The sequence below is a fragment of the Nycticebus coucang genome, chromosome 1, assembly GCF_027406575.1.
Source record: "Nycticebus coucang isolate mNycCou1 chromosome 1, mNycCou1.pri, whole genome shotgun sequence".
Classification (NCBI taxonomy): domain Eukaryota; kingdom Metazoa; phylum Chordata; class Mammalia; order Primates; family Lorisidae; genus Nycticebus; species Nycticebus coucang.
The window spans coordinates 105,629,189-105,645,464 of NC_069780.1; the positions used below are offsets into that span (position 1 = coordinate 105,629,189).

Sequence of the window (16,276 nt, forward strand, 5' to 3'; positions counted from 1 at the left end):
CAAGTAAAAATATGTATTTGTGTCCCTTGTAATTTCTAATATTTATGATGTAACACAGCACAGCCAGGAGAACAGATCATACTTTTAAATGGTAGATACTTTACAGAAACAGATTTTATATCTCTATCCCACAGTTGAATGTAGAATGAGGCATTTTGCCAACCTCTGTCTAATTTACAACAGAAATGCAATGCAAATTTCTCCCAGTTGCCCCAATGGTGCTGATATAATCCATTATGTTTTCTTTTGCATTTGGCCAACCTTTTATAAAATCACAACATAGATAAAACTTCATAATCATCTTATCGATGGAATCAGAAAGAAATCCTCATTATCTGTCTCTTTGGAAAAGCCCTTAATAACAGACAGATAACAGACAGAATCTTACCTCTATCACTGAAGTCGTCTACGAGGATGATTTCTGCGATGAGGCTCTCGGGGGTCCGGTTAATGATGCTGTGTATGGTTCTGAGCAGTGAAGTCCAGCCTTCGTTATGGAAGGGGATGATGATGCTGGTGTTTGGCAGCCTTTCCAGGTACATCTTGTGCTTACAGCTGGAGGTGATGGGGGGAAGGGCATGTTAAACGCCAAACTCCATTATATGTTACACTCCTGTTTATTAATGATGTTATCAGCATGGCTGGTTCGGTGTCTTCCCATTCAGAGGTTGAACCATAGTTACCCCACTCATTCATGGAAGTCATTACCAATTCTCTTTCACATTCATTCTTAAACAAACAATTATTTCATCCCCTTTTTATTTTTTTTTAATCTTTTTGAGACAAAGTCTCAAGCTGTTCCCCTGGATAGAGGGCTGTGGCATCACAGCTCAAAGCAACCTCCAACTCCTGGGCTTAAGCGATTCTTTTGCCTCAGCCTCCCAAGTAGCTGGGACTACAAGTGCCTGCCACAACGCCTGGCTATTTTTTGGTTGTAGTTGTCATTGTTGTTTGGCAGGCCTGGGCTGGATTCAAACCGGCCAAATCTGGTGTATGTGGCTGGCGCCTTAGCTGCTTGAGCTACAGGTGCCGAGCCTTCATCCTCTTTTTAAACAGGAACTTAAGTATGCAACTCTGGGGTCCTGTTGGTGCACAGTTTCTCTACCTCAGGGTAAACAATGTGAATCAAAATTTTTACCACAATTATGGTTTAGATGGGTTTCTTGAAGAGTTCTGAAAATGTAACTTCTGTAATAATTATGATGAATTAGTCAATTTTGGCTGTGGATGGTTTAACAGCCAGGCAGTATTTAAGTCTATAATGGGGGAAAACAACCATAGCCTTTCAATGCAATAAATGAAGATTTAATCTGAAACATCTGTGACCTGATACAGTCCATAACAAGATTACATGAAGGTCCAAACCCAAGACATTATCACATTCCTAATAAAATAACTATAAAAACTAAATCTCAAGTTGATTTTTTCACTGATGAAACAGTGTGAGGAGACAAGAAGTAAATTTTTTCAAGTATTGAATAATCACATTTTATTGATCAGATTATCTAAATTCAGATGACTGCTTTCCCACTTTCCTATAAGACAGTGGGCAAGATGTTTAACTTCAGAAGTAATAGTCTTTTTTTATGTGGAATAATGTGGGATCACAACACAAAAAATAAAAAATAAAACAAATTTATAATGTGTTAATGAGAATTAAATTAGGTAACACAAGCAAAGCAGTTTATGCAGCATTCTATCTGTACATACTATCATTATTGCAGTCGTTGTTGTTTAAATTGCTAATATTTTATCTGTCAAATCCTCTCTGGAAGGAGGTGGGGAATCACATAAGGGAAAGTGAGAGAGACACAGGAAACAAAATGAATAAATACATTTTAGCCACTTCCCTTAAGGGGGCACAGACCAGTGAACAGAAACATAAAATAATTAGACTCAAAAGAGACAAGTGACATAATAGATGTCACACAGGCACGGATAGCCCCAAGTGTGACTAACTTTGTCTGAAAGAATTAGGGACATCTTTATAGATGGGTCTGTAAGGGCAGGAACAGATAATGCAGGATCTTGAAATCGATTCTAAGGAATCTTGATGTTCACCTGAAGTCTACATGAAATACTTCAAATATTGTTAACCATGAGGAAGCCTGAACCGGGCATGCATATTTGTCTGGCAGCAGGGCAGACAATGACAGGGAGATGGCAGAGACCAGAGGCAGAAAGATTAGAGTCTGTAATACCTCTCACCAAAATAAAAACAAGGAGGAGCGGTGGGGGAGCAGGAGAAGGATGAGGAGGAAGAGAAAGAGATGGTACAGAGTGGACTTTTACTCTGAGGAGAAGCAGCCTCCTGTAACTGTATTTAATCTGAGTTATATTCAGTCATTCTAACACCTAAGCCACTCCAGAGAAAACTGTATTCACTACCAAACTCAGGCGTTGGATCTGAAAAGTTGAGATCCAGATGGCGGCTCCCCAGCATGACTAGAGACAGTGGAGCACACCCAGGGCACTACTAAGAATCTGCCCGTGTGTATCTTAGGTTTAATGTCAAGTCGGGTTGAGAACAAAAGTTTGTTAAATGTGAAAGCAATTTAACAACATGGAACTGTGTTGAAGAAACGAGTAAAATAAAGTCAAATACAATTTGCGTGTTTATGCTTATAATTATGCAGCAAAACTCCAAATACAAGAAAAAAACATAAAGACAAATTAAAACATCTTTTGCAATAAGTTTATAGGGATGTGGGTGAAAATGCCTGCAATTATCGCATTTGATTTGCTATATTATGTTCAGATAATCACATGCATAAAAGTAACGTAGACTGTGGAATGGCTCAGAGATGAAGACATCCTTTGTTGGGTAACAATTTATGAAAGTGGTGGGAAATTCATTACTCCCATTTTAAATCCCCCAGGAAGACAAAAGAAATAGTTTAAATTATGTAGAAAGATAGTTGAGAGAAATGACAAATTGTGAAAGCATTTAAAAAGCTGACAAGAAACCAAATTGTTCTGTAAACATTCTGCTAATCCTTTCAGAGTAATAAAAATAAACTTCAATAGCAAATTTCTCATACTCTTTTATGTTTTTTCCAAAACAGAATAGAAAAACATTTTCTGATGTCCCATACTGGCATTTCCTAAGCTGAGAGATTTTTATAAAGAAACTTAGTTTAACAGTATTGTTTTCTTTAAAACATGCTTAATTTATTCCTTTCAGGGTATATTAATTTATCACTCCATTAATTTCACATAAATATAAGTGGGGTTTTTTTGCCCATATGTAGTGAACAAAAACTAAATTTTAATTACAAATATACAAAATAAATAACAGAATTATTAGTGACCTTTTTTGTCTAAGAGATATTTCAGTATATGTGAAACAGTATCAAAAAATTTAACTGCAGGTATTTAGGTGACTGTCATTTGGGGTTCTTAAGACCTTTGTGTGCTCCATACCATCATGTAAACATTTCATCTTCCTTCCTTCCTTCCTTCCTTCCTTCCTTCCTTCCTTCCTTCCTTCCTTCGTCCCTCCCTCCCCCCCTTCCTCCCTCCCTTCCTTCCTTCCTTTCTCAGAGACTTACTTCGTTGCCCTTGGTAGAGTGCTGTGGTGTCATAGCTCACAGCAACCTCAAGCTCCTGTGCTCAAGCAAATCTCTTCTCTCAGACTCCCGAGTAGCTACAGGGACCCACAACAATGCCCGGCTATTTTTAGAGATGGGGTCTCACTCTGACTCAGGCTGGTCTTGAACCTGTGAGCTCACACAATCTACCCTCCTCAGCCTCCCAGAGTGGTAGGATTACAGGTGTGAGTCACCACACCTGGCCTAAACATTTCTTTTCACTACCTATTGCTATGTATTTATTTACAGAAACAATGTCAAACCCTACATGTAAAAAATTCAAACCCTGGGATTGCAGCATTGAGCAAAACATTTGGATAAGAGTGTTTGCATATTTCAATTCTTGGATCATACCATTAGCTTACCCAAAGTACAAATTTATTGTCTTCTTTTGTTTTTGGTTTTATTTTGTTTTGTATTTACTTTTATAACCATATCAGTCAGGATGTCATGTGGTAATAAACACCCTCAGATATCAATGGCTTTAAAATAAAGAATAGTCTCTCTGTCTTTCAACTGTCCAGCCCTGGTTGGGAGGATCTTCTCTGGTGATCACAGTGAGAATTGTCAATTTCTTGGCCACCATCAGCCACAAACTACTGGGCCAGATGGAAATATCTCATTAACAGGTCTTAAGCTGGTTAAATCTTTTTGTCCTTTCATTGCCTGAATTAAGTTTTAGAGCAGTGGTTTTCAACTGGTGTGCCCTGAGAGGAGCTTAGGTGTGCTGCAAACATTGTTAAAGATCATTCATTAAATTATTTTTAAAGGAAGTTCAAAGCACAGAAAGTAGGTTCTTCTTTATTTTTGCTCTTTTTCTTTTTTTTGATGGACATAATTTAAGTGTGCCTTGGAAGTTTGACTGTAGATTCAAATGTGCCATGAGATAAGTAAGGGTGAAAAACAGTTTTAGAGAGTCAGCAGTTATTCCTTTGGAATTTTCAAGGTTTTCCAATTTAGAGCAAATGTATTTAAGATTAGAACTGTAACAATTTTTAATCAAAATTATAAGGGCAAAAAATTTGGTTACATATTAAACAGTGATATACGTGAAAGGCAATAAAAGAGAGCAAAGAAATCAACCCCCACGTGAGGTACCCCAGGTGCCAAAACTCACTTGACGTGGCGGATGTCGGGCAGAGACCTCTCCAGGGCAATGTTGTTGCTGACGAAAATATTGAAACCGTTTTCCCTGTAAGCAGAATCGTCCCAGTCCTCTTCCGTGAGGGGGTAAGGCTTCCCATGCTCGCCTTTCCCTAAGGAGAAAACAAAATGAGATCCTGACCTGCATACAAATCATTTCATTTTCTAGAAAACACAGGAAGACGTGAACATGTGTGCTTTTTTTAGTTGTGACTTTGATCAGGAAAATAAAATACGCTTATCATTAAAAGCAAACGAGAGAGGTAGAAAGTAGAATCTCACCCTCCAGAGACTGACCCACTGCCAAGTTATAAGCGTCTGTTTGCTAACAACTGTTGCAGATTCTAATACACATAAATTGATTTTAATACACATTATAAATTGATTTTTTCCAAAATATATTGTATAGCTTCTCATTTATTTTCAATAGTTGATGTGAATTTATTGTATTCCAATTCATAGCCTACCATTCTATTTCTAATTTTCCTATTACAAACAATGTTGAAATGAACACTTTTGCTTCTATTTCCCAGCTAGGTATTTTTGGAAAGGGAAGCATAAATTCCTAGGAATGGACTTTCTGGGATAGCTTCAAAGTGAATATGACAGTTTTCACATATCCTCAGATCTATTCCATCATACTTCCAAATTCCAAATTTACAGATGGTGCCCAAAAATGTGTACACATTTTAAGAAAGAAAAAAATCTGCATTGTAATACTCAAGATATACTGATGTTTGTTATCTCGTATCTTGTATCTCTTGTAATTGCAGAAGTCAAATGTGACTTGAGTATTTCAATTTTAATACAGTTTTTTCCTTTCTTAAAATGTGTATCCATTTTTTATCACCCTCTGGATATTCTTCACATTTTAATTAGCCTTTTCCTAATTAGTAATGATATTAATAATCTCATATCTTTATCATTTGTATTTCTTACATTGTGAAATGATTGTTCAAGGATTAAAGAACAATTTTAGAGTTTATTTTATAATAAAACATTATTACAATAAAATGTTTTTATAAAAAATACTTCTAATTACAAACATGGCAAATATTGTCTAAGTTTACTTCATTACCTTTAATGCAGCTGGTTTTATTTTTTCTTTCATATTTTCTCTTTTATGTGTTGTATTTAGAAAAAAATTCTTCCCTACTCCAATATTATATTTAATTTCTGTTTATGAATTCAGAGTTTGACTAATATTTTATTTTTGTTTTAGCTGTTTAAATTTGGAACCATATGGAATTTATTCCAGTGTGAGAAGTGAGGTAAATATCATTTGCATATTTTCCTCTTTATAAATAATTCACATGGCTTTCTTGTCTAATTACATAGCTAAAAATAAATAATGTTGTTAACAGACATTTGCTCTGATATTGACTTGAATATGACTGAGCTGATAATTGCAAATATAAGCAGACTACTAGAAATGTATTTGTATGTATTTGTGTAACAGTTTGTATTTATTATCATGTTAAGACTACTTCTAGTATGAGACTAGCCTGACCAAGAGCAGGACCCCATCTCTACTAAAAATAGAAAATCTAGCCGGGTATCAGGTACCCAAAGTGTCAGCTACTCCAGAGGCTGAGGCAGGAGGATCTCTTGAACCTAGGAGTTTGAGGTTGCTGTGGGCTATAATAATGCCATGGCACTCAACGCAGGGTGACAGAGTGAGACTCTGTCTCAAAAAACAAAACAAAACAAAAACAAAACTACTATTTCTAGTACTTTTTACCCAATATTTTCAATCAATTGAACATAAAAGTTTACAAAATACTTTTAAAAATCTCTAGAGATTTTTATATTTTTCTTCTCAGTGTTAGACTTGCAAACACAATATTTAGTTTTACTCACTAGAATTCAATTTTTTGTTAAGATATTTGGTTTCTATATTAGTGATTCCTAAAAACAAACAAAAAAACAAAGGCTCTGTTTAATTTCAGCTTCTTGTTACTGCCCTGATCACATGAAATTCAGAAGAGCTGACAGCCAAATCAAACAGCTGAGAAATGATACCAGATGCTCAAGATGAAAACTGAAAACCTCTCCCCCTTAAGAGAGAAAAAGATTTTTGTGCTTCACTCTTAGCCTTTAAAACACTCACCCCCCCGAAAAACTGGATGTCGCCTGTTTCCCTGTTTGACTTCTTAGGAGAAAATGCCATTTACTGTTTTTCAACATAGATAGAAAATAAAATAAGACAGTTGAGATATTTCCTTCAAACAACAGCTGGCTATTGAGCATCCATGAGCTACAAAATATTGGGTTAAATTATTTTATATACATTTTTTGATTCAAGATACTTAGTTATGCTATGAAATAAACATAGTTCTATCCAAGTTACATGGAATAAACAAAACAAAAAGTAATGTTTTCTTTGGCATTCCCACAATTAGGCATCAAACTTTGGAAAATGTTTAAAAGGTTCAAAGGACCTAAATCTTTCCCCTGTAAGTAACAACATTAGCTATAGAAAGCTTTTTGACCCTTTATAGTCTCCGGTATTTACTAGATTTATAAGTCATTCCATAAATCCTGTTTTAATAATAAAATTGTAGTGCAAAATAGCCTTTGCTTTCTTGAAGACATTTTTTAATTTCTATGCCATAAGTGAAATGCATTACATACAAGTAGGATCTCTTTTCAATGATTTTTGTAGTGATATTTTAATGTTGAGCTTTTAGATTCAGATTTTAAGAGTATAAATATAAAAATTTAAAGTCACACACTCATTAAAACACCTGCCAATAAAGAAAATCCATTTTATTTGTATAACAATTTAGTGTTCAAATAGATAAATCTTCCAAGACAAGGCTTTTCAAATGAGTGATTCTCTAAAGTTATACAACAAAACTTGTGTGTCATGAATTATGGCACACTAGAAATTTCGTCATTGCAGCTGTGAGACTAGGTTTTAAAATTTTATGTTTTAACACACCCAGCCAGCAGCATTTTATTGCAAATGCTACCAACTCATCTTAGGTTTTAATAGGCAGCACCTCGGGGTCCATAGTATCTCATGTGGTTAACATTTCTCTTATAAACAACAAAAGCAAACAGCAACAAATGGAAACAAAAACAGGTGTATGTTGAAAGTATGATAATGTTCAAAGCTCTTCAGAGTCCATAGATATATTAACTTTGACACTTTAAAATTTATAGTATAATTGACAGAGTCCTTTCCTTAAATGTGAGAAATAGTGGACCATCCAGTGTGTTAAAAATAGTATGGAAAACATAAGTGAGATATTGTAAATATTCAAAACATCAGAATTAAATGCTGTATACAAGTTTGTAAGTAGTACATAGTATGGAAGAAGTATTTGTAAGACTTAGCCATTTTTCTGCTTAACACTTACACAAACTTCCCCACTAAGGAGCTGTATTCAGGTGAGATCTCTCCCAGGCCTATCTTCAATGTCTTTGTTTACAAAGACAGGAGATAAGGCCGGATGGTCCTGTTCTAACTAATATTCTTGATAGTAATCCTTAAATATTCATTTTCTTTCTAAATTACCACACTCTATCACACATCCAATTCCTATTTAAAAGCTGAATTTGAAACATATCATTTGAAGCTGTTAGGACCTTAAAATAGTAATTATTTTCAAAGCAATTATCAATGATCTCAAAGGAAAGTTATGACTACATAACTTAGTCATAAAGCCAATTTATTCAAAGACATGGGGATTCACTGGTGGGGCTAAACCATGAGGTTGGCGAGGGTAGACTTCAGCAAGGTGAGATTTAATGTATACCTGTTACTTGGCTGCTTAAAATAGGAATTACAGCCTAAAAAAGCAAGACCAAATGAGATTGAAGTGTGCTTAGTTCTTCCCATAACTAGCCACCAAAAAGTTTATACTGTTGGGGTTTATTTTTGTTATCAAAAGATACACACATAAGGCAAATACAGTTCTGTCTCATGCTGAGCTAAAGAAAATGTCATTGGTAGGAACCAAATACAAACAAAGTTTCCTCATCAAAGTTCCGGTTCATAGTGTTTCAATTAATATCATGGACACATCCTGATCTCAGAGGAACTCATTAAAATTTCTCTTTCTAGTTAAAGCAAACGAATCCCAAAGCAAAGATGAAAAAGGAAGTACCTAGACCTACATGTGGTCATAACACTTATTGTTTTCAAACAAAGCAGATAAAATAATTAAGGATAATCCACCATTAAAAAGCCACAAGTGCAAAAAACAAGAGCTGGTACAATGAGCTGAACCCTAAGACAGAAGCCTAATGATTTCCACAATGACTTATGTAAGAAAGGCCAGGGCCTCCGAGCTGTGTGTCGTCGGGTGATGCTCTGCTGACCACACGAGTGATGTGAGTCATCTGCAGAACAGATTACGTTTCTTTTCTGATGTGCCACGTGCATCTGTGAAACCAGGGATTCTTTCCTCCTCTAGGTGAGTTGCTGAACTCCTCCCTGGGGTTTTCACTGTGCAGAAATCAGGGGACTCTGAGCCCACATTCTCAATTGTATGTCACCTAATGACTCATGGTCAGCAGCAAATAGGGTGGCTTTGTTGCAATGGGTATTCTGAGAATGACTTTTTGTTGGAATTGTGCCAGCCCATAGGAGCTCTATCCAGGTCCTAAGATCATTTGAAATGACACCCTCTTTTGACCATGTCAAAGGACTAGGGTTTTCAGGTGCCCATCAGCCCATGGGTGGATTAAAAAACTGTGTCCTATGTACACCACGGAGCACTGTGCAGCCACGGGAACACTTGGAGACTTGACACGCTTTGTATCTAGCTGAAGTTGAAACACACTCTTCTTAGTAAAGTTATCACAAGAATGGAAAAGCAAGTATCCAATGTACTTAGTACTAATATGAAACCAATATATAAACAACTACATGCCCATACAGAAGAAAAACACAAGTATAGTCTAGCAAGGGGGCAGGAGAGGGTGAGGGGTGAGGAGGGAGGAGGGAGGCTGACTGGCAGGACATCACCTGTTGTGCACAGGGTGAGGGTGGTCAGCATGCCCCCTGGTGGGCAGGATCTCACCTGATGTGCATAGTGTGAGGGTGGTCAGCACGCCCCCTGGTGGGCAGGATCTCACCTGATACGCACAGTGTGAGGGTCGTCAGCACGCCCCCTGGTGGGTGGGATCTCACCCGATATGCACGATGTGAGGGTGGTCAGCACGCCCCCTGGTGGGTGGGATCTCACCTGATGTGCACAGTGTGAGGGTGGTCAGCACGCCCCCTGGTGGGCGGGATCTCACCTAATGTGCACAATGTGAGGGTGCTCAGCACCCTCCTGAGTGAAGGGCTCAACTACAACTTGAACTTTACTTTAGACATGAAAACAATGTAACCCAAACATTTGTACTCTCATATTGATCTGAAATTAAAAAAAAAAAAAAAAAAAAGAATAGGGTTTTGGAGATGTCAATCATTCTCGTAATTACCACATATGTTCTTTCCAAAACTACTGTTTGTCATTAAGGAAAGAATATATAATATGAGGAAAATACCTCTTTTTGGAATGCCATTTAGGAAGATAAATTGTAATAATTACCAGATAACATTAAATTAAAAAATGATAAAACACTATGATATTTCCAAATGTGAGGAGAAAATCTTGGGAGAGAATCTCATTATAGAAGGTCACTAGGAGTGTGGTTCAGAGACAATTAAAGGATGGTGATGAATATCCCATCACAACACTGCTGCATAATGAGAGCAAGCACGTCAAAAGCATATGCAGAACTGAGGGGAAAACCATCTTAACTCTTCTTCAGTAACAAATCTTATACTTTTATCAGTTAATTTTGATTTTCTAATTTTAACTGGAAAGTACCAGAAAAAGTGTAAAAAACAATGAAACTAAGCCCATAGAGAACCATCACTTTTTTCAGAGCAAGTTACACATGGAAATGTTTTTCCACAAATACCATGATTTAAACATTTGTGAAGAACAATCTTGGGAGCCTCCAGGATAGATATAGCCTCTGCTTTCTAGACATTTTCAAGCAAGTTCCATGCAAAGTTGTCCCACATCAGATGATGAACAGAATGGAGGAAAGAGAAGAAAATGTAAACAGTAGTGGAAATTGGTGTTTTAATAATTACTATATAATGCCTGGATTTTTATATTTTGGTCAATTACTGACTAAATGACCAATAAATTTTCAGTGAGTTCCATGGCCAATTCAACTAAGCCATGAGTTACAATTTACTACCAAAAAGCATGGACTCAAACAATTTTATAAGAGTTTAAATAAACCAATTTAAAATGTGTTTATTCAGCAAATATTTATTATATACCTATTATGTGCCAGGAGCCATAGTAGGATTTGGAAAACACAGGAAAACCTATACGGCTGCAGCCTCACAGAAACTGCCTTATAACTGGGCAAATGAATTAAAGTGTTCAAGTATTAAGAAGGTTCTAATTAAGCAATCCTTCCCTCTTTTAAAATAATTAGTATGTTTAGCTTGTATTTGGGTAATCTACCACTTCTGTCTTGGGAATCACAGCAAATTAGCTACTATCTCTTTGTCCACTTTAGGCAGAAAGTCATCTGTTTCTTGAAATAAATGCAAATTTGTCAAACTTTATTATTACATGTACATCAGGAAACAGCAGAATAATTCAGGATTCAGTTCTTCTTCCTTCTAATTCAGTTGTGAGTTCGTTTCTGGGAACGGAAAGCAAAATCTATATGCTTTTTTTTTAAGATTGTACCAGGGAATTTTACCCTGCCTTCAGGGTTCAAGCATGCCAATCATTTCATCTATTTATAGTTCCTTATTCCCCAAGGTTCTAGAAACTTCCCTAAACTTCTCAAACTCACCACACTCGCCTCACAGGAAGGTCATCATGAAGAGTGTGCCCTCTCTCCATCTCCCAGCACACACTTAGAGATCTCTTTAGGTTTACTGAAGTGCAATTACCATCTACCTCTTGCAGGAGAAAGACTTAATCTAAGTACAAAGAGTAGACTTCCTAGTTATTGAAAGTTTTTGTAAGTATTTTTTCCTCTATTACTGTAATAGTTGTTTCTTAGGTTAATATGACATCCTTAGAACAGCTACCTAATCATCTCGTTGTAAATTATAATGTGTGCTTCCACAGACGGGTACAGATAAATAAAATGCTATCTATTTTGTGCATATCCAGAGACAATCTGAGTCAGATATTTGTTTAGTGGAAGTGGTTTTAATTAAGGATCACCATGGGCATCCCTCAGCATGAGGCTGGGCTCCATGGGCTGGGGACCAGGGAGAAGCTGGGCAGAGATCTGGATTCTATCAGCTTCTTATCCAAAGAGACAGATGGCAGTGATCCCAGCTCCACTCTGCACTTAGAGAACGTAAGCTCTTAATTAATACAACTAAAAAAAAAAGTGAAATATTCTCCAAGCATCATGCTTTTCTAAAAATGTTCTGGTTCAGGAGGAGTTATAATAGCCAATGGCAACCAATTTTCCCCTTGCAAGGCTGTCCCATTTGCCTTTGGGAAGAGACATGGGGACCTATGATTTTGGTGTCTGTCTCATGAGCATAGTGCTGGCCCACCTGGGAGATTGTGTGCTTAGATTTGTCTGTGTCTATACCTGGGGAAGTGACCAAGGAGGGCATGTTCCATGAGTCACCCTAATGAATTTCCACAAAACTCAATGCTGAATCTTCCTAAACACACACCTACATAGTTTTTCTAAATTTTCCTTCTTTTGTCCTTTCTCCTGCCATTTTCCCAGTCCTGGGTACAGGTACTTCCTGCCTGAACCACTGTGATGGGGTCTTAAGTGGCCTTCTGGATCCAAAGCTTGTCTTGGCTCTTCCCCTGGCCACTCCTGTCCCGCCCTTCTCTGCCTTGCACAGGGCTTCACTAAGCCTCTCTCCTTCACCATTAAGCTGCATTTTTTTTTTTTAATTCATTGTAAGAAGTGCTTTCCTAATCATGCCTAGCCACCTGGTTGCTGGTGCTATGAACAGTACTGATACAAACAGAATGGGCAGGTTGGTGATACCAGTAGATAACTTGTCCTAGCATTTGCCTAAAATAAACAAACAAAACCCTCCACAACCAAAAATCATACAAAAATAAAACAAACACACCCAAAATAAAAACAAAGCCCCCTCAAACCATAAACAACACTCCCAACCCCTCAAACAAAAATAAATCCCAAAAGAAAACAGAAAAAAACATGCCAAAACAAAACAAAAATAACCCCCCCCCAAGAAAAAAAATAAAACAAAACAAAGCCAACCATGAGAGGCTCTCAGATTTGTGGGGTCGGCCACAGCCCCTCCTCCTACAAATCAGAAAGGAGACGTCTTCACTGATAGGCCTCGGTACCCTGGGCACTCCCCACCCCAGCCAAAAGACCCCAGAGGGTACGGCCTCTGTCCCTTCCCAGCTTATTCCTTAGCCCCAGGTTTGTGAAGATGTTATATTCCACCACTGCCTTCCCCAAAGCCACTCAGACACTTGCTTCTCCTTTATGAGCCTCAGCTGTTAAACAGGTCACCTCTCTTTGTGCTACTAGCCAAACCAATAATCCTTAGGGGACTTTGAGGGCAAAACTTGCCTCTGCAGCCCTACAAATGAGGACTTACCTCAGAGGGGCCTGGTAGGTAGATTTTACCCAAATGCCTCCCTGATTTAAGTTCTTAATTTACTCATTGGGTTGAAGCTTTTTCTAGCAGGACTGACATTTACTGAAGACTTCTGGAGGGATGTCATACCTTTTTTTGGCTGCCCAGGTCCTTACAGAGTGACAGGGGTCCTGCCTGGGCTTCCAAGGTAGTGCAGGGGTTCTCTCAGGCCTACAGACCCCTTATCATCTGCTGTCTGCTCAAAGGACAGGTCAGCAGGCGAGGTGTGCCAAGTTAACCAGAACATGAAGCTCACCCTCCCAAGATGACCCAGGAGCACCATTCCTACCTAAGCACCTAACAATACTAATAACACGTCACAGGAAAACAAAAAAACAAAAGTCATTTTGCTTCCAGTAATGACAGCCTACATATTTCAAGCTTAATTTTCAATGAAAAGCAAACAGAAAATTTGGAAAACATATCAAAAACAGCAGCCTTTTAGAAGGTTCAAGGGATCTCTAAGAAGGAAGGAGGAATTACAGGGCCAACATCTTTGAGGAGAAAACTCAGACAGCTCACCCAGAACATGGGAACACAATCTATTCTTCAAAATTTTAGGCCAATTTAATAGCCATCCTCACAATAAACACAAGTGCAAGATTCTAACAGAATGCTGACGAGAAAAATCCAGAAACCCATACTTATAATTATAATCCCAACCAATTTTGGTTTATTTCAGGAATAGCATTTCTTGATATTATAAGTGTCATTTATAATTTCAAAAACAGCAATATAAAACCAGAAGGGAACTTCCTCAATCTAATAAAGGATCTTTACAAAACCTACAGTAACTCGTATTTAAATGTTAAATAGTAGACATTGCTGCCACCACTTTATCAAACATTGAATCAGAGATAACAGACCATGTAATAAAGCAGGAAAAGAAAATGAATTATATGTTTGAAAAGAACAATAAAGCTATAATCATTTCTTAGCAATATAACTGTATACAAAGAATTGGCACATAAGTTGTTAGAATAAATGAATTCAGCAAATATGTTAATTACAAATAATCACTGTAAATGATTTGAATGATTTAAAAGATTCTCAGAATTCAGTTTATAATCATAGTACAAGCCTAGAGATCTGTCCTTGCTCCAGAGTCACTCAAAACTTAATTGCAAGATTTATACATGAATATAATTACACACACACACAAAATCCCCCCAAACTATACAATACTGTTAAAGTAAATTTCTTGTAAATTATTTTTCCATATTAGTTTCTTATTGGTTTCCTATTTAAGCATCTAAATTGCCACAAATTTAGGGTTTAAAATAGTGAAAATTGATTACCTTTTAGCCCTAAAATTCAAAAGTTCAAAATAGGTTAGCAGGGCTGCATTCCTTCAAAGGGCTCTAGGAGAATATGTATTTTCTCGCTTCCTCAGCTCCAGAGTTAATCTGCATTCGTTGCCTCATGACTCCCTGTTATTCCAACCTTTGCTCGGAGCCTCACATGGCCTTCTCTGGCTTTCTTGTCCTGCCTTTCCCTATATAAAAGCTCCTGTTATTATGTTGTTCCCACCTGAATAATCCAGGAAACTCTCCCTAGAACAAGAGTCTTCATTCAATTATACCTGAAAATTTCTTCTTGCCATACAAAGTAACACAGTCACAGATTCTTGGCATGGGGACATGGACATCTTGTGTGTGTGTGGGGGGGAGGGGCATTATTCTTCCTATCATAAGATTTAAACCTGGAATCAAAACAAGAATGCTTGTAGAAGATAGCACTAATGTTCCCAATTCATCACCCAAACTACTATCCATTTTCTCTGTCAAGTGACTTTGGAGCACTTGCTGCCCGAGTTGGACTGTACAATGATTAGGCAGTTAGCTGGATATGGGCCGGGCGGATGACAGATGTGGTTAGGCTGTTTTGGATTGTTTTGGGTCAAGCTGACCTGGGCTATTACGGGAAGGAGGCTGATTAAGACTTTGTAGGTGGGATGTTCTGAGAACAGAGTTAATTAAGACCGCGGGAGACTTCCAAGAAGCAGCTGATATTTTCAAAATTGTGTATAAAACTCCAAAACTGTGCTTTCTATAGACCCTGCAGTCACTGGAAAGGGGATCTGGCTTGCTGTGCAGGACATTAAACTTTCTTTTTCTCGCTAAAACTTGACTTGCTCTTTTTGATTATCTTGGTGCCTACCTCAAGCCACCAAGCTGCTCTGACACCAACCCTGCTCCTTGATTTCAAACTCAGCCATGTGGCTTGATTCAGTCTATGGAGACACAGCTGAGTCTGAAATCAGCCTGTACTTGAAATATACTTGCCCTCTAGAACTTCTGCCCTACCATGGGAAACACAAAAAAGAAAAGAAAAAGCAATAGTTAGCCTGCTAGTTCACAATCAACTGAAGCATACTTAGACCTGGCCTCAATGTACAGCCAAATTCTCCTGGTCTCAGACTAAACCAGCCAACCTCCAGCCAACCTGTGGACCCCTGAGCTAGATTAGATTGCTGTTAGACAACTAAATATTGGTATTTTTATGTAGCATTATTGTGACTTTAGTTGACTGATAACTTTAGTGTTTTTAACTTTCATTAAAATTGCTGTTGTCATAAAACTGAGTTTTAAGACATGACCCAGAATGCAAAGAGAAATATTGATACACTGGATTATAATAAAATTAAAACATTCTGTTCATTAAAATATATCAAGTGACTGAAAATACAACGTAATAGCTGACAAAGGGCTTGTTCACAGTGTGCGTATAAAGAACTCGTACAAGTCAATATGGAAATGACAGATTAGCCAAGAGAAAATAAGGTAGAGATTTAAGCAAGGCATTCAGGAAGGAGGTGTTCAAATATCCAGTCTGTGTGTAAACACTGCTGTCTGTCATCGGGAGTCACCCACCTGCCAAGCGGCTGACAACCGGGAGGACTCAGGCA

The 16,276-nt window shown here is 37.6% G+C and overlaps 1 protein-coding gene across 1 annotated transcript in view; it reads right to left on the minus strand.

Annotated features, from left to right (window-relative positions):
- GALNTL6 (polypeptide N-acetylgalactosaminyltransferase like 6) overlaps nt 1–16,276 on the minus strand; it is a 776,087-nt gene that overhangs the window by 377,764 nt on the left and 382,047 nt on the right. Inside the window, exons 3-4 of the mRNA XM_053585533.1 lie at nt 4,708–4,846; nt 389–555 (exon numbers count right to left, since the gene is read on the minus strand). Of these exons, the coding sequence (XP_053441508.1) occupies nt 389–555; nt 4,708–4,846 (306 nt within the window). The remainder of the gene's footprint in view (nt 1–388; nt 556–4,707; nt 4,847–16,276) is intronic.